At 33.9% G+C, this 20,851-nt stretch overlaps 2 protein-coding genes across 2 annotated transcripts; both read right to left on the bottom strand.

The window, feature by feature from the left end:
* Positions 1-4,692: 4,692 nt before the first annotated feature.
* On the bottom strand, positions 4,693-10,578 carry EGY2 (ethylene-dependent gravitropism-deficient and yellow-green-like 2). The gene is made up of 12 exons (XM_028082752.2): positions 10,285-10,578; positions 10,123-10,186; positions 8,903-9,034; positions 8,354-8,404; positions 8,140-8,250; positions 7,983-8,057; positions 7,779-7,884; positions 7,594-7,687; positions 6,428-6,581; positions 5,609-5,816; positions 5,242-5,402; positions 4,693-5,091 (listed from the first exon to the last, which is right to left on the bottom strand). The coding sequence occupies exons 1-12, from the start codon at positions 10,446-10,448 to the stop codon at positions 4,843-4,845; spliced, it is 1,569 nt and encodes a 522-aa protein (XP_027938553.1). The 5' UTR covers positions 10,449-10,578; the 3' UTR covers positions 4,693-4,842.
* Positions 10,579-11,200: 622 nt separating this feature from the next.
* Positions 11,201-13,209, bottom strand: LOC114193985 (uncharacterized). The gene is made up of 5 exons (XM_028084000.2): positions 12,915-13,209; positions 12,645-12,746; positions 12,443-12,547; positions 12,159-12,333; positions 11,201-11,774 (listed from the first exon to the last, which is right to left on the bottom strand). Exons 1-5 carry the CDS (start codon positions 12,942-12,944, stop codon positions 11,395-11,397), a joined length of 792 nt encoding a protein of 263 aa, XP_027939801.2. The 5' UTR covers positions 12,945-13,209; the 3' UTR covers positions 11,201-11,394.
* Between the last annotated feature and the right edge of the window lie 7,642 nt (positions 13,210-20,851).

Genomic DNA, 20,851 nt, shown 5'->3' with positions numbered 1-20,851 from the left:
TTATTAAATAATGAAGAAAGTGGAATTAAAAGCATTGGCATAATTTTATTCAATGATTTTGTTGAAAGATAGGAATGAGTTGGCAACAAAGAAGGATCTTAAATTTTTTTTAGTGAGACTTGGAAATTAGGAGTCTTCGGCTTTGTAAAACTAAGGGGCTGTAAATGATTAGATAGAAAGAAAGTGAGGCCTGTAAGAGAGCATTGCCATATTTAAATAAAAAGTTGTACGGAAAGTTTGTAACATTTACATCTCTATTGCATAGTAATTGTCATTAATTTGGGTCATTAATCTGGTTTCACACATTAATTGTCCACCCAAACTTTAATTTCTCTGATGCAAAAGAAAAACTACTTCAATATGACAAGAAGTCAAGATTGGGTTCATAAAACAAATATCTCAGTGATGTAATTAGTGAAAATTAATCAAAACACCATGATCATGGCAAGATTCTACAAACCCACTTACACCAACAAGGAGTCCACCACTCCAAAAATCATTTAACATGTTAAAGATGCATTACAACCTCATATTCGTTAAAATAAGATGATTAGATTTAATTATATGTAATATACTTATCTCTTTTGAAATCTGATAATTTTAGTTTAATTTTATCAGTAAAAGTGTTGTGATGGATTAGAAGAAGAAATGTGTGACGTCCCATTCTCAATAGATTAAACTATTAAATAAAGCATCACAAAATTATAGTAACGAGAAGCACTCAGATGAACATAAACGTAGAAAAGGTAACTGTTACAGTCATCCAGAAGTATACTGTGAAAACAAATTTAGGCATACCACTATGTCATAAACAACCTAAGAGAAAGTTAACAGTTTTACAAAAACACAACAGGAACATAAACAGAAATGCAAGGGTAAGCTAGTGTAATTTAATCTTATCATGATACAACGGACAAGTACTTAAACATTCCTTAACATGCAACACAACAGGCACAGAACATCATGTTATGGCAAACAAGCAGGACACTATGACTCAATTATCAGGATAAATATATTAGGATCGGATTCACTGGACGCTTGCACTTGTGGTGGCCTCTACTGCTCTGCAGAGCCATTGCCAATGGGTTTCACCCTACCACACACAAGGTTAGCCTTTAAGCGTCTAAGGCCATTATCCTGCTATAGACTAGGACCTCCCGCTACTCTCACCACTTGGGTCAGTTTGCTCTATATAAGACTCACTGACCCTTTAGAGTTTCGAGATGCGGTCCTTACTTGAATCCATATCTCAATATACACACTACACGCCACCATAAAGTCTCTCCACAAAACTTATGGAATTACGCCTATTTCACACCAATCTCATGTTTCGTATCTCATAACCACCACTTGTTATCTCCACATTCATTTCTCATGCACATTCTCAACAAACCAAACAAAATTTTATATATTACTCATGCTAACACACAGATTTCAGTGCATACAACTCCTACAACTCATGAAATCACACCATAATCTTGCATGTTCGAGATAAATAGCCACACCCAAGGTAAACAGGAATCCAAAAACATAAAACTACACTATTCTCGCCTGGGCTAGAAGACCTCGCCTAAGCTGCAGCGACTGTCTCGCTTAAGCTAGGCTTTCTCGCCTAGGCGAGGCCTGGAACAGTGGCACTCTGCGAGCCCTCGCTTGGGCGAGTCCAGCTCGCCTGGGCGAGATTGTCATTCGCCCAAAAATATAAAACCCCTCGCCTAAACGAGGAGGCAAACAGAGTACACTGGCTTTCCTCGAGTACTCGCTTGGGCGAGCCATTCTCGCCTGAGCGAGACAACGCGTCGCTCAAAACCAGCTTTGGTCGCCTGGGCGAGATGCTCGAGCAGCACCAGGGCGAGCTCTCTGCTATTCTCGCCTGAGCGAAACAAGCTCGTTTAGGCGAGAATACCAGTTCTCCCCCACTGTTTCACACATGTAGCACCACAACTAGACAACATTCATCAAACAGTTCATTCACATACAAGCACCTTATTTTAAACCATCCCATTCACGAAATAAAGCAAAAATATATGGAAAAGCACTAAGATTTCACAAACAGAAAAACTAGCTCCCCTTACCTTTTCTAGACACGAGAAAAGAGCAGCAACCTAAAGAACGCAACCTGGCACAACAGCTTTACGGACTACAATAGTGAGCTAAAACGGAAACCCCAAGACCCAAAACGAGAGTGAGAAATGGAACCCTAACCGCAACAAAACGCCAACTAGAAGGAAGTGAAGGAGAAAAAGGAAAGGCTATAATAGATCTGGGATACTTACCAAAGAAGAACACTGAGTTTAGCTTGAAGATGGAGTTTTCTCTGTGGCCTAGCAGAGCTCCTTGCTTGAGTTGTGGGATGGAGAGGAGGGTTGTTTCTGAAAAGGTGACAAGAGTCTGTCAGATTTAAAGAGGGGGTTTCACTGGGGAGAACAACACCAATGAGATCTGAGCCTAACCACATAAGACACTGACACCACTCTCAACCCAAAACCTTAAGGCAATGGGTTTATGGGTCTTTATTTTTATATAGTGCTCTACTTTCTCATTTCTGGTCAATGTGGGACTTAGATTCACACTTGTATTCCTAACAATCTCCCCCTCAAGGGTGAGTCCCTTCAACCACATTGGTACACCCCCCTCCAGCGGAAGCTGCCCAACCACGAGTACTCCTTTTCTGCCCTTTTCTGTACCCAACCACGAGTACTCCTTTTCTGCCCTTTTCTGTACCGCCGTTATTCTTAACGGGACACGCTTTACCTGGAACCCTTATCTTGGGACTCTTGCCAGGAAGACTTTCGATACTAGGACCATACTGGTACTGCACTCGTCTGAGCCGGTATTAACCATCGGCTCTGATACCACTTGTCAGGTTTTACAGAGGGGGTTTCACTGGGGAGAACAACACCAATGAGACCTGAGCCCAACCACATAAGATACTGACACCACTCTCAACCCAAAACCTTAAGACGATGGGTTTATGGGTCTTGATTCTTATATAGTGCTCTACTTTCTCATTTCTGGTCAATGTGGGACTTAGACTCACACTTGGATTTCTAACAATCTCCCCCCCAAGGGTGAGTCCCTTCAACCACATTGGTACACTCCCCCTGCAGCGGAAGCAACCACGAGTACTCCTTTTTTCTGCCCTTTTTTGTACCGCCGTTTTTCTTAACGGGACACGCTTACCTGGAACCCTTAACTGGGACATTTGTCAGGAAGACTTTCCATACTAGGACCATACTACACTCGTCTGAGCCGGTTTTTAACCATCGGCTCTGATACCACTTGTCAGATTTAAAGAGGGGGTTTCACTGGGGAGAACAACACCAATGAGATCTGAGCCTAACCACATAAGACACTGACACCACTCTCAACCCAAAACCTTAAGGCAATGGGTTTATGGGTCTTTATTTTTATATAGTGCTCTACTTTCTCATTTCTGGTCAATGTGGGACTTAGATTCACACTTGTATTCCTAACAGAGTCAAATGAGACAACTGAGTGGGGTATTAGGGTTCTGCTGTAGGGCTGGCCTTGGGTCTACGAAGAGGCCAGGCCCAACACATGAAACTGAAAATAGGGCTTACAAGATGTCTATAATCTGAAGGATTATCTTGTGATATAAATTTTTTAATGTATTGAATTTGATATTTTTATTATAATTGTCATTAAAAGATGTTGTGATGTTTAAGAAAAATAAGTATTTATAATATGATATATACTGTTGGAGGTAAATTAGCTGATATATCAATGCATTAGAGTTAAATAAAAAATGAATCAAATCTTTTAAAAAAAATTTAGAGTACAAATATTTTAGAAGAAATTATGAGTGTCATTTTAAGTTAGCTTCTAACTTTTATTAACAAACAAACCTGTTTAGTCAATTAGTAGTATTTATTAAAATAATTGATTTAATAACTTGTAATATTTTTAAGATGCTTCTTTAAATAACATTTTAACTTCTAGTTTCTTAATCATTATTTACTGTCCTTAAAACATTTATTAAACTTACATTTTTTCCCAAGGAGGAATTTTATTATTCAATTTTTATTTTTATTATATGCACTAATTTTTTTTTATACATTTTACTTTAGCTACTCACTATTTACGTATTTATTTTATTAGTTAACACTACATTTATGATATTAATATACAGTCATATTACCATATATTATTATGCTTATTTATAATGTCTATCATGTTATTTTCATTTTAAATTTAATTGAAACATTTAAAATATAAGATTGAGAAATATGAAGAAAAAAATGAAACCAATAAATTAATTACAACATTTTTAAATATAAACAAAAATTACAAAATTTTAAGATTAATTCAAAACTAAGCTTGTAATTGCTCAAAAATATTTTTATTATAAAATAAATTAAGATTTATAAAACATTTATCTATTATTTAAATTGATAAATTTAATACGCCATTTTTAACCACTTTCCTTATTCAACTATAAAACTACATCTGAAACAGAGTTGACCTTTTCAACTTTAAACTGACTCATATTACTTTTGCCGAACAAAATGTAAAACATCCTCAAACTTTAAAAACATGATACATATCTTGCTTTCAAAATTTCAAGTATTTTTTCTATTTTCCATCCATTATACGTTGTGGAAGTTGGAATTTAAAATTAAAAAAAGAAAATGTTCATGTTAATGAATCATGAATAACTAAACTATGATGTTTGCAGCCTAAAAATTTGACGTGTGATTATTCACCCGGAATGAGCAAACGTTGAGAGTATAATTCACCAAAAATCCTACCTTCTAATCTGTTATAAAATTTTCTAGCAGTCTAAAGGGACACTGCCAGAGTTCAATGAGGCAACTATGTCTAGAAACTTGTGAGGGTTTCGTCTGTAAATGGGAAAGGATATGGGAGGCATACTAACAAGCCTAAGAGCAAAACTGTTATTCCAATGGCAACATATTTCTCATCAGGATCAGTTATTTCCTCAGAGAGTGGTGCAATTGGACCTCTTTGCAAGAAGAAAATGAGAACTACCCAGTAGAAAGCTACATCATTAACCAGTGACGAGAGTCCCAGTAACGCAATTGAAACTCCTGTGAAGCGTAATGAAGCCTGTGGAATAGACTGAAGTCAGTATCTTCACGTAAGGGAAACAAAGGAAGCAACTATGTGATGTAATTAGTCAAATATTATCATGATACTCACAAATCAAGTTTTGCTTATAAGAGTTTGCTTGTTCAAAAATGTTACTAAATCTTGTACCTTTCTTCCCCATAGGGCAAAAGAAATTCGCCCTCCATCAAGCTCTCCGGCTGGAATACTGTTGATGGCATTGATAAGGAGTCCTGCCCAAGCCCAAATCACAAGAGGGTTGATAGAAATTGCAGTTCCTTCCTTGAGAACGTTACCCAGAAGCAGCTTTGCTAAAAAAGTAAATAAAAATGGTCACTATATATTGATAAAAGTATTTAGTACTACATCGGGCAGCCACCGGATTTAATTTGTTGCTCCTCTGTGGTAGTAATAATAGCAAATAAATGCTCATTTTAAATTATTTTGATAAACCCATAAATGAATGCAGACACAGTCTATCTAAATTTCTTTATGCTTACTATAGTGAGTAGCTTACCAATACCGCCGGCAAGAAACGACTCGTGAAACACAGAAGCATCAACAACAACACCAAGACCATCACTGGGAGGCAAGACAAAACCAATAAGCAGAAGCAAAAGACCCAAGAAATAGCCAGCTAATGGTCCGGCAGCTGCAACCTTGAGCAGATCTTCACGATTGGGTACTATGTTTCTTATCCTCGTAATGGCACCAAAGGAGCCTATCTGCCGACCAAATTACGCATCAGATTTCTGTATCTCGTATTAAGATGCTAGAAATTCTACATAACAAGAGAAAATTTGGCCATTGGCCAATATCTAATTGTACATATCAGGAAAATGTCCGTTTGAATATCGACACCAAATTATACCATATTAAATTAGTTGGCAATAAACATGAGAAGAAAAGACATCACTCCATCTCTACAGCACCACAATATTAACCAATCCAGGAGAATTAAGATGAATGCCACCATTTTCAGACACCAATTACAGTCATGCAATTCCGAAGGCAAGATTTGACTTTGTAGAAAAGCAACAGAAGCAATTCCCAAATGACAATGTAACAAAAGGTCTCACGCAATTTAATACCAACCACCAGTTATAATGTGCAAGACAAGCACAGATGGAATGCTTCAAATTGTCATGCATCAACAAGGATAAAAAATAATCCAACATAAAAATAAATGCATGCTCTATGCAAGTATACATACTCCGAATAATTTAAGTAATACATACCAGATGAAAAACATGATACCCTCCATTATTGTCATTTAATTGAAGAAATATCTTTACCAAAAAAATATGATAGAAGATAAATAATTTTATCTTATAACCTGCCAGCTAGGAACAAAGTACGGGACCCCAAGTTTAACTCCAGTGTCTTTGGCAGCTAAAAAGTGACCAAGCTCATGTACCCCCAGAATAAGTGCAGTAACAAGGGCTCCAGGTAGGCCATCCTTTAACAAGTTCAGATTATCGAAAGATGATCTGGAACATTAATAATAGTAATTTGGTGAAACATAAAAAATGTGTAGTAAACTAACAAATATCTTCTTATATGTAGAATAATTATTCATAAACATTTAAGAAATAAATCTTTAACTGATAATCAAGTGCTAAAGCCTATGCACACCAATCTAAACTTATGCTGTAATTAGAACCTCCAATATATGGAAAATACTTTCACTAGCATTTGGTTCAAAAAAAAGTTCTGTTTTTTTTTTCACTTTTAATTACAAGAAAAATCACTTTATTTTCACTTTTCTCATTTGCAAAAAGTTTGCATGACATGTCTTTGTTTCACACAAAAAAAAAAAATGTTCAGTTTTCTTTTTAAAACTTTCACTTTTACTTGAAAATTCTCCTTATTTTCACTTTCGTTATCTTCAAAAAGGTTTGAATGAAAACAGTGAAATTAAAAGACATGTTGTAATTAAAAGTGAAAACAGAATAACTTAGCTAAACCAAGTGATTTCTAAATTTTATTGAATAATTATAAATGCATACCAAATTGAAGCATAATGGAACAACTAATCAACCAAGATAATACAAAAAGACCAATGAATTATTCCTATGAAAGCTGGACCAGAATTCATCACTAGTTGAAGTAATTATTGAACCAAATGACACCTAAATTTCCCTTTGTAGTTATAGGTGCATACGAAATTGAAGCATCTATAATACGAAACAATCAGTCAACCAGGAAAATGACAACAAGAAATAAAGATTTATTCCTATGAAAAAGACAACAATTCATCACTAATTAAATTATTTTATGAGACCATCCTATTTAAGAATATACAGCCTGGAAGATAGACATGTATTTACCTAAACAGTGTATTTGTAATACTTTTGAACTTATTACTCAAGCGAAGGAGTATACACGATTGTATCAGTATAGTAAATAAAACACATGAAATAGTTTTGTGTGACAGAACACTCTTGCCTAAGACATATCAACGTATGAAGTGACAATTTAAGGCATAAGAAAACAGCTCACAATAAATCGGATTGCAAAGCAGGAACATTGCGAATAAGTAAGGTAAAAACCGTAACCAGTCCAAAAGCTCCAGCAGCAAACCACTCAGGTACGGCTGCCATTATAAGTAACACCAGAATTACAAATGATGAGCTTTACAAAAAATAATTTTTGATCCACAATGTTGCAAAAGCTAAAACAAGTACCAGTTGTCTCTGGTTGTAAGGTTGTTCTTGGAACTACAACAGCCACTGGCTTGTCATCCTCTGGATTTACTAAAAGAAAAAGCTTGTACTCGTCTCCAAAATTATCCTACAATAATAACCATGCATAAATATAGTTCAGACATTGATTTAGACTAGAATCGCTCACAAAATCACTTAAGCAGAGAAATAGAAAATACTACACACTTTCAATCTCTTAGAAATTTTATCATAACTTTTAGCAGCTTGCCCTCGCAAGTTCCCTTTGAACAACACTCCACCCTGGCAGAAAAGAAGGACCCAAACTTCATACAAGACCTCTTCACGTTAGGAAAAATACATTATAGGAAAGATAGGCTCACACCTCATAAGGATCTTGGCTTGTTACAAAAAAGGTATCGAAGCCAAAAACTTGGTTCCTTAAAATTTCGATTGTTTCCTTAGGAATTTTTATTGCTTCATCCAATTTCTGAGGCTGTAAAAACACATAAATAACAGAAACATGGAAAAATTAAAAACGAAAACAGAAAAGAGAATGGCTCTTCTAAAGGAGGAAATACTTGATACAGAGTAATCACCTTCACACCTGGCAGAGGTGACCCACTGGCAACTTCATCGCTATCCAAACTCTGTTCTAACCATAAGGCCGCAGAATGAGAGATAATAAAAGTATCACATAATGTTCCTAACTTCAAATGACAATTTTATTTTCATCTTTTCTCTTTTTGAGTACTCAAACTGATATTGAATCCATGAAAGAATAGTTATAATATTTATTAAGGAGATTATAGCAGCATACAAAATTGATGGAATCAGAGTGGCAAAACTAGGTATCATTTTAAGGATTTAGTTCTGACAAATGGTGGTGATGCAGACTTATTAAAAACATTGTATCGCAGCCTAAAAAATTCTTTACACATTATAAGTAAATAAGAAATGAAATCAATTGCATAAGATAAATTCTTGAGTACATTATGTCCGTGAGTAACAGGTTTTATAGAAGTCTTCAACAATAAGATAATAAACAATGAGAAGAGAGTGCATGTGTGTGTGTATACTGAACAACCTTTGCCAACATATTTGTGTCTAATCAAACTTATAATGGAAATTCACCAAGTCAAAATTACCTGCACATCATTTTGATCCTTATTTGCATCACTAAATTCATTTAGTTGTTCTCCATCTACAGGAGCAGAGGTACTTTGCACAGAGGAATCTTCCGAAGGTAGTGTTTCTCCATTTTTATATGCTTCTTTCTCCTAGGTAAATTAAAAATTGCATATTGTCAGGGTAAAAGCATGTCTAAATTGTGTTTGAGTGCAAACAATATAAGGAAAAAAAATATTTATTTTTATCCTAATAACTAAAACACAACCCATTAAATTATGTTGAATTAAAATTTGCTGAAAGGTCCACATTCCAACTGACAACTTTTGCCTTTTTGATCCCCTCTCTATCTCTATTCAACGTATAAGCTGTTTTCAAGGCAAGAAGTTTGTTCATTTGAATTGATTTTTTGTCTAAATCCATCCATGTGATCCACTAAAGTAAGCACAGCTCTCTAACACATTTTGTTTTTCATTTAGGAGACTCAAAAGATTGTCTTATCTGAAGAAAACCTAACTCCTTGGCTTCTTGCACCAAAAGTTATTCGTTATGTATTCCAATTTGGCTTAACGATGTTTTAAGTACCTAGTAAATTTAGGTGTTTTGATTGAGTCTGTTAAAAGATTTTACTTTCTATTGAGGTAATAAAACTTAATTAAGGCTCCAATTTATCCACCATTTTCATAAATTGAAATGAGAGAGAGCATTAATAGAACGTAACGGTAGTATAATTCATCCTCATACTTCTCCTTCACAATCAAATATCCTTTGGGAGTTGAGACCTCAAACTAGCCAGCTGCAAGCGTTAACAAACGAGTTCAATAAAAAATCCAACTCTCATCAAATTGTGCTGAAATACGGCAAGCCTGTAAGGAAGCCTTTGGCTTAGTTGATGAAGATAAGTAAACGTTCAAGAGTGTCATACATTGAATGATAAATTTAAAATATTTAACGAAAAATATTTATTAAATTAAAAGCACAAACACTATATTAAAAGTATTAAATACTACTTAAGCATTGTCTTATTATCATTCGTTAGCAGACCCGAAAAGAAAACATGCAAGAAATTTCGAGCAATTATGGAAAGTTAAATTAAATTCAAGTCAGAAGTCATCATGATATCACACTTCAACTTCTGAAGCCTAATGTCAGTGAAAACGAACATGCTGACTCCTGAAGAAAAATCCAGCAACAAAAGGAGTTAAAAAAAATGCAAAAACAGGCAGCAAACTGAAAGTACCGTCTCGTCGCCGCCGTTTTGTGGCTCAGTAACACTACAAGCAATCCCTCGCCTCCGGCTCGATCTATTCCAGTTGAAAACCCAACGGCATTTGAAGCCAAATCAGCAACAATCGGAAAACAGAACGATATCCGGTACATAGAAAAAGAAACTCGTACCTACCTCGGGTTCCGGAACAACTTGAACGAAGTAAACCGACAACGCGAATGAGGAAAGCCGTGGGAGCGGTGAAAACGGAGATCAAATTCGAAGCAAGAGGTGCAGCGGGACAGAGGAGGGAGGAGATTCCCGCGAAAAGCTGATGGAGCTGCTAGCGAGAGACTCATGGTTCCGTTTGGAGCGAGCAGTGCCTCTAATTGAGATGAAACCCTAGCGCCATTGAAACGAATGAAGATTGAAGAAATCGGTGGAGAAGATGAAGCAGTGGCAACAAGGAGGAATCAATTATCCGCTATAATTTTTCTTAAATACCCGCGCAATGATATTTTCTGCAGGGACGAATATGAAGCGGGCGGAGTTCCGAAGGCCAATCAGCGCTTGACACCTAAGCGGATTAAACGACTAGATAGAATCCTTTTGTTTTTCTTTATTAATTTTTTTTATTGAATTTGCAACGTGGAATATAAACAGGACACGCGTTTGTTATGGGAATTCCTTGTCCTATTATGCAAACTTAATGATAAACATAACTACCGTAAAAGTCATGTTTATTGCAATATATTACAAATGAAAATAAAACCACAACTTTTCATTTTAATAAAAAATAAAATCTTTATTTGTCATCAATTTGTTATTATTATCTATTTTTTAAAATAAATCAAGATATTTAATATTGTAATCTTCTTTAAACTTCAAATCTTTTTAAGATCCCTATAATAGTTCTTTTTAGAAGATAATCACAAGACAAAACATACGTCACTAAAGTTGGTTTTACCTCTTTTGACAAAACATAGAAGTTCAACTTTTGTCAATATACTTTAAAATCATCTATCTATTGACTACCGTGTTGAATTTTTTTTATGGTTTAGATTAAAGTCCTGCTTCATAGTTTAGATTTCAAATTCATTGGCCCTGGACAGAACAGAACATGACAAATTTTAACTATTAGTGGGAGAACAATTTAATTGCACTTTTGTTTAGGATCTCATGTTAATGTTAGACAATGTAACAAAAATAAATCAATTGAGACATCTTGAGTGTCTCATGGATAACAAGTGGATACGTATGAGCCTAGCCTACTTGCAATGGCAAAACAATGGTCAATAGATTCATTTACTTGCATTCTGGTTTTTCATCCCATCTACACCTGCGCCTTCTACTACTGCCACTTCGAGGAGCTTCATACTGCCCAATCATCTTTTCAATTTGTTCAGATAATGGTGGAATTGGAAAGTGGACATATTCTTTATCCTCATCACCACCATTACCAATCCATCCATAGTAACCTTCACGCTTGTGACTCGGAAGAGGATTAAATGCTTTTGAAGATTGAATCATAAGAGCCTTGTCAGAAGGGCTCTTAACTTTGTTCACAATGGTGCTATTATCATTGATTCCTTTGACATGATCTGAAGACTTTTGCTCATTTTTTGACTTGTTCGTGCCTTGTTCAGGTCCTCCTACTGCAGCCTGCAAGGCCAGATCCCCAACATCTACAAATTGACAGGTTTAGCATAAGCAGAATAATAGTCAGAGTAAGTGTTACTTTACTCTTCTGGGAAATCAGACATTTTTCTCAAATGTGATGCAGTTAAGCAGCAATTATCATGTCTTTGAATTCAGAATCAGAACTATTGTTTTGAATTACAGAAAAAACTTCAACTTCTATCTTAGTTTTGGTTCAGTTTAATGAATTATAAATACTAGATAATAAGTCTAGTGAATAAATAATTGTGAATGTCATCCAAAGAGATATACCAATTATCAATTATCAACCTTGATAATTGAAGTTCAGAACGCTAAAACTCTTGATGGCAGTGAAGGGTTATGCTAACATATTTCAAATGGGTGTAATTGAGAGGATGTAATAAAATTACCAATTTCTAGATTGTCGAGTAATGCATCTCCTTGATCACTGGATTGAGTAGTTAAGTCAAAAGCATCACTACCAGTATGCAATACAGTGATTTCAGACACCAGTCCAGAAGAACCAACATCAGAAATCCCAGCACATGGTGTCACATTATTCACACCATCTCCTCTTTCACCATCCTGCAAATAAAGTACACATTACTTTGCCTAAAACAAATAAGTAACATTCAAGAGAATTCTTTCAAAAAAATCATTTGATTGTACATTCTGCAGATGCTAAACATTTTACCTTATCTTTTTCTGCAGCAACTTCTTGTTTGCTAAGTAAGGTCTCGATTAAGAGCTTGTAAGAGGTCTCTTCAATAAAGGGCCATCCTTGAGTTCCACCATACACCTGAAAAACCCCACAGGTTAAAATGAAAACCAAAACTCTAAAAACGAAACATTTAGCATTTTTCTTCCTTTAGATCTTCAGAGAAGAGAAAACCAACATCGAGAAGCTCTTCAACCGTTTCTCGAGTCAGTCTTGTCCCAAATCCAAATTGACGCATTGCGTCCAGGGCAGCATCCATGCGCGTGGTACCCGTCGTCCTCTGCAGACAAAAGAAAGAGGAACACTCGAAAACACGTTAAAACGAAAGAGGAAGAAAAAATTAAAACTTGATAAACATAACATGAAAAGATTCAGAGGTTTTAGAAAAAAAAAATTAAGGAAGGTGAGAAATAAGGGGGAATGAACAAGAAAGCTTGAAATGAAGGACCTTTCTGGGTTTTCGTTCCCTTGACGCCATTTCCAAGCCTCCTTTCAGCGCAAGAAAAAAAAAACTTTCTTTCCTTCTAGTTGAGTTGGTGAGGAAGAGAATACGGTGAATAAAATGAAAGGGAAAAAATACACTTCAAAATTGAAATGTGTAACTGGTTCGGTATCCTCTGCGAGCTTCACTAAGAGAAGGTTCCATGAGAGTGTATATTACAACTTATGTAAATATTAACAAAGGTGAACAAAAACAACATTTTCATTTGGGGAAATGTTTCTTTGACACTCAACTTATAAGGGGAATATAGTCGAGAAAATGGAACCCTTTCATTTATTACATTTTTGTGCGGTTGCGAGAAAACAAACAGAGGATGGAAAGAGAATAAAAAAGAAAGAAAGAATTAAAAAAGTATGGGAGGAAGAAGAAGTTTGATATTTTTACCTAGAACACGGTATATGAATTAAAAAATTACTTAGATAAATAAATATGTGTATAGCATAATTGTTTTAGGTCAAATTTCGATTTTTGAGAACATCTGATTAAAAGAAAATTAGTTAAAAAATAAATCACAACTCGATTCTCAACAATAAAATTTTAAATTATAACTTAAAGGAAATGGATTAAAAAAAAGTTAGAATTTTTTTTTTTCATGGTTCAATTTTTCGGAAACCAAATTCTAATCGGAAAAAAAAAAACACGCTTGATATTTGAAGAGGAGTAAAAGAAAATATTTGTATAATAGGTTATTATCATTATATGTCGGAATATTTTTATGTTAATTGTAGTGTTTTTTTAACCTTTCTCCTCTTCCAAACCATTTTTTTTTTCCTTCTCTTCCGACCAAACTTTACGTTATATTGTTGAGATCAATCCATTAAATTTAATTAAACAAATATTAGTATTAATTAATTTGACAAATAAATATATATATATTTTGATAAAAAATGATTGTGAAATATTGTCACGATATGTAAATGCTAAAATTTTTTATATACTATATTATTATTGGATTATATATTTTTCATATATGAATTGCAGTGAAAGAATGTAATTATATATATATATATATATATATATATATAACATTAATCTTTTATATATATATATATATATATATAAACTATTTAATATTGTATTTTTGTTTAAAATTTTAAGATAATACGGTTATGGTGTTATAATTAATTAACGAATTAATTCTAATAGTGACTCATTTGAAATATTATGATGGATCCAATTGTGATTTAATAAAATATAAAGATTTATTGGTTATTATTATGGGAATTGATAATAAAATAAAATAAAGATAAGATAAAATAAAAACCAACTTGATGGACATTGGTATAAAAAGGAATTGGGTTCTGTCTCTGGTCATAAGGTTTTTTTTACATTAACCCATCAAGAACGTGTGAGAAGAGAAAGAAAGGTGAAAAGATAGATTGGGAAACAGTGATCGAAGAGCACACAAGATTACAAATTTGAAGAACGCATATTCACAGGATCTCTCATTGATCAAGGTTAGTGCTCTATTATGTTTTATTGTGAGAATCATAAATCTTAAATATTCTTAATTAGTTTTTACATGTGATATCAGAATAAGGTTATAGGATTTATGATTCTCCTATTATATAATGTTTCTCTTATGTTTTTCCCTAATGTTATAAACCCTAATTTAATTTTATAAACGATGCTGCTGCCATTAAAATATTGCATTCACTATTGTCATTAATCAGAATTTATGTGTGCGCGTGCTTTACTGTAATGGTGTTTTGTTTTTAATTGGCAATTGAATGAAGATATAATAATACTGTTATGTGTGAAAGTGTTATTATTATTATTATTTTATTTTATTTTAATTTAGAATAAAGTAATGTGTGAACGTGTTTTTTGAAATGAGGTAGTGAATGGAATAAAACTACCCATGTCTGAACGTGCTTAGGAAAAATAGGTAATATTTTGATTGGTTTACGTCACCAATAAAATTAATATTAATTATTTTATTTATATAAATAATTAATTATTTTATTTTAATTTATAATAATATTTATGGTTGTTATTGTTAAATTAAAATTAATGAGGATGCTATATAAATTTTATAGCAATTAAATGTATGTGTATTTATTTATTTGAAATTAAGTATGATAAATTTTGTTAGTCACCAAATGGCCAAAATTTTAAAGTTTATATAATTTCAAATTATTAATGTTTTTTATTTTAATTACCCATAATATGGATGCTAAATTATGAATAATTAAATTTATGGGTTAATTGAAATTCATTAATTATAAGACATTTAAGGATCGCCGTTGATTAATTATTCTCATAATTAATGAACATGATTGTAGATAATTTTGTATGCGTCACTAGTTTTATTTATATACCCAAAGGTAGTAGGTGATTCTAGTTGATGCATATTTTAATTATCAATAATGTTATAATATGATTAGCATCATTATGTTTATGTTTGTATATTATTGGATCTCCCAAAGGAGAACATTAGTATGCATAGAATGATTGTTTATATCTGAATCTGTTTTTACGTTTAGTTTTATGACTCAAAGCATTGATGTTAGGCATGTGTTAATTGCAGCCTCTATTCCGATATCTTTACACTCGTATGCTTCGTCTGTTCCGGTCTTTAATGGGTTGAATTTCCCTTACTGGAGTGAGCAAGTCCAATTTCACTTAGGTGTGTTGGATCTTGATCTAGCTTTTCAAGTTGAAAAGTCGGCTGCTATCACGGATGCTAGTAGCAATGAAGAGAAAGCCCATTACAAAGCTTGGACAAGATCAAACAGACTTAACTTAATGTTTATGAGAATGAGCATAGCAAGCAATATAAAGTCAGCTCTTCCCAAAACTGATGACGCAAAAGAATGAAATTTGTGGAAGAACGCTCCCAAACTGCTGATAAGTCTCTCGCAGGGACACTGATGAGTACGTTGACCACTATGAAGTTTGACGGTTCGCGTACTATGCATGAGCATGTGATCGAGATGACAAATATCGCAGCAAGACTTAAGTCTTTAGGAATGGCAGTGGATGAAGGTTTTCTCGTGCAGTTCATTCTGAACTCATTACCGTTTGAGTATGGTCTGTTCCAGATGAACTACAACACCATGAAAGACAAGTGGAATGTGCATGAATTGCACAGTATGCTAGTTCAGGAGGAGACCCGACTGAAGAACTCAGAAAGCCACTTTATTCAATATGTGAAGAATCAAGGAGTTGTTGGAAAGAAAGTTTCTAAGAAACATGGAAAGGGTAAAGGACCACTGAAGATTGACAAGTCCTCAACCAAAATCCAGAAGAAAAATGACAAATGTCATTTCTGCGGGAAGTCTGGACATTTCCAGAAGGACTGCATAAAGCGTAGAGCTTGGTTCGAAATGAAAGGTGAGCATAATGCTTACGTATGTTTTGAATCAAACTTAACTGAAGTTCCCCATAATACGTGGTAGATTGATTCTGGATGTACGACTCATGTTTCTAATGTGATGCAGAGATTTCTTACAACCCGAACCATAAACCCAAATGAGAAGTTTGCCTTCATGGGCAATAAAGAGAAAGTTTCAGTGGAAGCGGTCGGGACTTATCGTCTAATCCTCAACACTAGATATCACTTAGACCTTATGGATACTTTTTATGTACCTAGTATCACTAGGAATTTAATTTCTTTGTCTAAGCTTGATGTTGCTGTATACTCTTTTAAGTTTGGGAATGGTTGTTTCAGTTTGTTTAAGCGTACTTTTATGATTGGATCTGGTACACTTTATGATGATTTATATAAATTGAATTTGGATAATTTATATGTTGAAACTCTTATGACTTTGCATCACAATGTTGGCACTAAACGTAGTTTAGTGGATGAACGATATGCTTATTTGTGGCATAAACGTTTGGGACATTTTTCCAAAGAAAGGATGCAAAGATTAGTAAAGAATGAAATCCTTCCTGATTTAGATTTTACTGATCTGAATGTGTGTGTGGATTGTATTAAAGGCAAACAAACTAAACACACAAAGAAAGGAGCCATGAGAAGCACTCAGCTTCTTGAAATCATACACACCGATATATGTGGTCCGTTTGATGTAAATTCTTTCAATAAAGAGAAGTACTTCATCACCTTTATTGATGATTTTTCGCGTTATGGACATGTTTATCTACTACATGAGAAATCTTAGTCAGTAAATGCCTTGGAAGTTTATATAAATGAAGTGGAAAGGCAATTAGACAAAAAGGTGAAAATCGTAAGGTCTGATAGAGGTGGTGAGTATTATGGAAGATATGATGAAAGTGGACAACACCCCGGTCCGTTCGCTAAGTTCCTTGAGAAACGTGGTATGTGTGCTCAATACACAATGTCAGGCACACCACAACAAAATGGTGTATCAGAAAGGCGTAATTGAACCTTAATGGATATGGTTAGGAGTATGTTAAGTAATTCATGTTTACCTGTATCATTGTGGATGTATGCTTTAAAAACTGTCATGTATTTGTTGAACAGGGTTCCTAGTAAAGCTGTTCAAAAGACTCCTTTTGAGTTATGGATGAATAGGAAACCTAGTTTGAGACACCTGCATGTTTGGGGTTGTCAGGCAGAAGTAAGAATATACAATCCGCAAGAAAAGAAACTGGATGAAAGAACAATCAGTGGATTTTTCAATGGTTATCCAGAAAAATCAAAAGGGTATATGTTTTACTGTCCTACCCATAGTACAAGAATCGTTGAAACTGGAAATGCTCGGTTCATTGAAAATGGTGAAACCAGTGGGAGTGAAGCTTCATGAAATGTGGAGATTAAGGAAGTTAGAGTACAAGTTCTTATAACTAGTACTTCTTTATCAAGAGTTGTTGTTCCACATGTTGTAGAAACTCACAACAATCAAGAAGAACAACAAATTAATGATCCCGAGGTTAATAATGAACCCATAATAGAACAACCACAAGAAATAGTATTAAGAAGATCTCACAAAAATAGAAAGTCTGCTATTTCAAATGACTATGTGGTTTATCTACAAGAGTCAGAAAATGACTTAAGTATTGATAATGATCCAATTTCTTTTTCAGAAGCCATTAATGGTGATAATTCTGATAAGTGGTTAGATGCCATGAAAGATGAGCTTAAATCAATGGCACATAATGACGTATGGGACCTTGTGGAATTGCCAGAAGGATGCAAGAGAGTTGGGTGTAAATGGGTCTTTAAGACTAAGCGTGACTCTCAAGACAATATTGAACGTTACAAGGCTCGTCTTGTTGCCAAAGGTTTTACTCAAAAGGATGGCATTGACTATAAGGAAACATTTTCGCCTGTTTCTAAGAAAGATTCTTTTAGAATTATCATGGCATTAGTAGCTCATTATGATCTTGAGTTGCATCAAATGGATGTTAAAACTGCTTTTCTGAATGGGAATTTAGAAGAGGATGTCTATATGGACCAACCAGTGGGGTTCGCTGAAGAAGGAAAGGAGCACATGGTGTGTAAACTTAAGAGATCTATATATGGACTTAAACAAGCTTCTCGGCAATGGTATCTTAAGTTCAATGATACTATTGTGTCCTTTGGATTTAAGGAAAACACCGTTGATTGGTGTATATATCTGAAGGTCAGTGGGAGTAACTTTATATTTCTGATTCTGTATATTGATGATATCTTGCTTGCGACTAATGATCTTGGTCTATTAAGTAAGACTAAGAGGGTTCTCTCTAATAACTTTGAAATGAAAGATATGGGTGAGACATACTATGTGATAGGAATAGAAATATTCTGTGACAGATCACAAGGATTGTTAGGTTTGTCTCAGAACGCATATATTAATAAAGTTTTAGAGAGATTCAGAATGGATAAATGTTTAGCATCTCCTGTTCCAATACAGAAAGGAGACAAATTTAGTCTCATGCAATGTCCAAAAAATGATTTGGAACGGAAACAGATGGAAAATATCCCTTATGCATCTGTTGTTGGGAGTTTGATGTATGCTCAAACTTGTACGAGACCAGATATTAGCTTTGCAGTTGGTATGCTTGGTAGATACCAAAGTAATGCAGGTCTGGAGCATTGGAAAACCGCAAAGAAAGTTTTAAAATACCTACAAGGAACAAAGAATCACATGCTTACTTATAGAATATCTGATCACCTTGAGGTGATAGGTTATACAGATTCAGACTTTGCCAGTTGTGTGGATACAAGAAAGACTACATTTGGTTATGTGTATCTTTTAGATGGAGGAGCGATTTCATGGAAAAGTGCGAAACAGTCTGTCATTGTTGCATCCACCATGGAAGCTGAATTTGTGGCATGCTTTGAGGCCACAGTTCAGGCTAATTGGTTGCGGAACTTTATTTCAGGATTTGGAGTAGTCGACAGTATTTCCAAGCCGCTGAAAATTTATTGTGATAATTCCGCAACAGTCTTTTTTTCTAAAAACGATAAGTATTCTAAAGGTGCTAAACATATGGAGTTGAAATACTTTGCCGTTAAAGAAGAAGTTGAAAAACGTAAAGTGTCAATAGAACATATTAGCACAGATCTTATGATTGTTGACCCTTTAACAAAAGGGTTACAGCCCAAATTGTATGCTGGTCATGTAAAGAATATGGGCATTATGTCTACTAGTGAATGTTGAATGTTAATGTTTTGAATGTTTATGTGACACTCAGAGCTCCCTAATGTATAAATTTCTGAAATATGTGTTTTCTTCTTTATGTTTATGCATGCAAATTATGATGAAGAAAATAAATTATGTTATGTTATTGCTTTGTAAAATGACATTATGTTTGAACCCATTATGGACTTCTCGTTTTAAGGTTATATTAAGGAGAAAGTGACGATATAGTAGTACATGGAAGGATCATGTCAATCAAATGATGTGTGACCGCCATGACTCTTATTATTTCTGTATCTTTAATTATGAATAATGATGGAACCAATTTATGCAAGGTCTTTTAATGCGCATTATGTTTATGTATTAAATCACATGAGTCAAGTGGGAGAATGTTAGAATTAATTGACAAATTAATTCTAGTAGTGACTCATTTGAAATATTATGATGGGCCCAATTGTGATTTAATAAAATATAAAGACTTATTGGTTATTATTATGGGAAGTGATAATAAAATAATATAAAGATAAGATAAAATAAAAACCAACTTGATGGACGCTGGTATAAAAAGGAATTGAGGTTCTGTCTCTGGCCATAAGGTTCTTTTCACAGTAACTCATCAAGAACGAGTGAGAAGAGAAAGAAAGGCAAAGAGATAGATTGGGAAACGGTGATTGAAGAGCACACAAGATTACAAATTTGAAGAACGCATATTCACAGGATCTCTCATGGATAGTGCTCTATTATGTTTTATCGTGTGAGAATCATAAATCTTAAAAATCCTTAATTAGTTTTTACATTTGGATCTTTTATCTTATATGATTATGAGTCTTTTATTTTATATAGTATTTAACTTTCTTTATTCTATTTAATATGAAACTTTAATTCACAATTGAACTATTCCCAACAATTATTTATAATTAACATTATTTCTGTTTTACCTGTTTTTTTTTTATAGTTTATTATAAAGACAACCAACTTTATTTAAAAGAAAATAGGAAAAGTATTGATAAGACTAAGTAGACTTTGTTGTAATTATTTGCTGACTTATTATGAAAATGTGCTGCGAGTAAGAATAGGGACAGTATTGTGAGCACATTTTTTAAGTTTGACTTGTATAATGATTCGTATTTGTATGACACTACTACTTCTAATACTTTAAAGAGAAGTCGTTTTTAGTGAATACTCGTGCATGTGTGTATGTATTTTTTAACTATGTGTGATATTATTTAGTAGGTGATAATATTATAATATTATTAAGTTAATATATAAAGTAAATATATAAACTAAAATTATATTTATTACAAATAAAGTAGAATACATCAGAACATATGAAAG

This window comes from Vigna unguiculata, chromosome 8, assembly GCF_037176805.1.
Source record: "Vigna unguiculata cultivar grain cowpea cultivar isolate G323 ecotype 2 chromosome 8, ASM3717680v1, whole genome shotgun sequence".
Taxonomy (NCBI): Eukaryota; Viridiplantae; Streptophyta; class Magnoliopsida; order Fabales; family Fabaceae; genus Vigna; species Vigna unguiculata.
Note: the sequence above shows the minus strand (reverse complement) of the source record. Positions and strands in the feature narration are given on the sequence as shown.

Excerpts from the sequence above, each read along its gene's own strand:
- LOC114193985 (XM_028084000.2), bottom strand. The coding sequence starts at position 12,944 with ATGGCGTCAAGGGAACGAAAACCCAGAAAG. Across the intron at positions 12,548-12,644 it reads CGGTTGAAGAGCTTCTCGAT|GTGTATGGTGGAACTCAAGG; the intron begins GTTGGTTTTCTC and ends GGGGTTTTTCAG. Across the intron at positions 11,775-12,158 it reads ACTCGACAATCTAGAAATTG|ATGTTGGGGATCTGGCCTTG; the intron begins GTAATTTTATTA and ends GTCAATTTGTAG.
- EGY2 (XM_028082752.2), bottom strand. The coding sequence starts at position 10,448 with ATGAGTCTCTCGCTAGCAGCTCCATCAGCTTTTCGCGGGAATCTCCTC. Across the intron at positions 10,187-10,284 it reads AAGTTGTTCCGGAACCCGAG|ATCGAGCCGGAGGCGAGGGA; the intron begins GTAGGTACGAGT and ends CAACTGGAATAG. Across the intron at positions 8,251-8,353 it reads CACCTCTGCCAGGTGTGAAG|CCTCAGAAATTGGATGAAGC; the intron begins GTGATTACTCTG and ends GTGTTTTTACAG.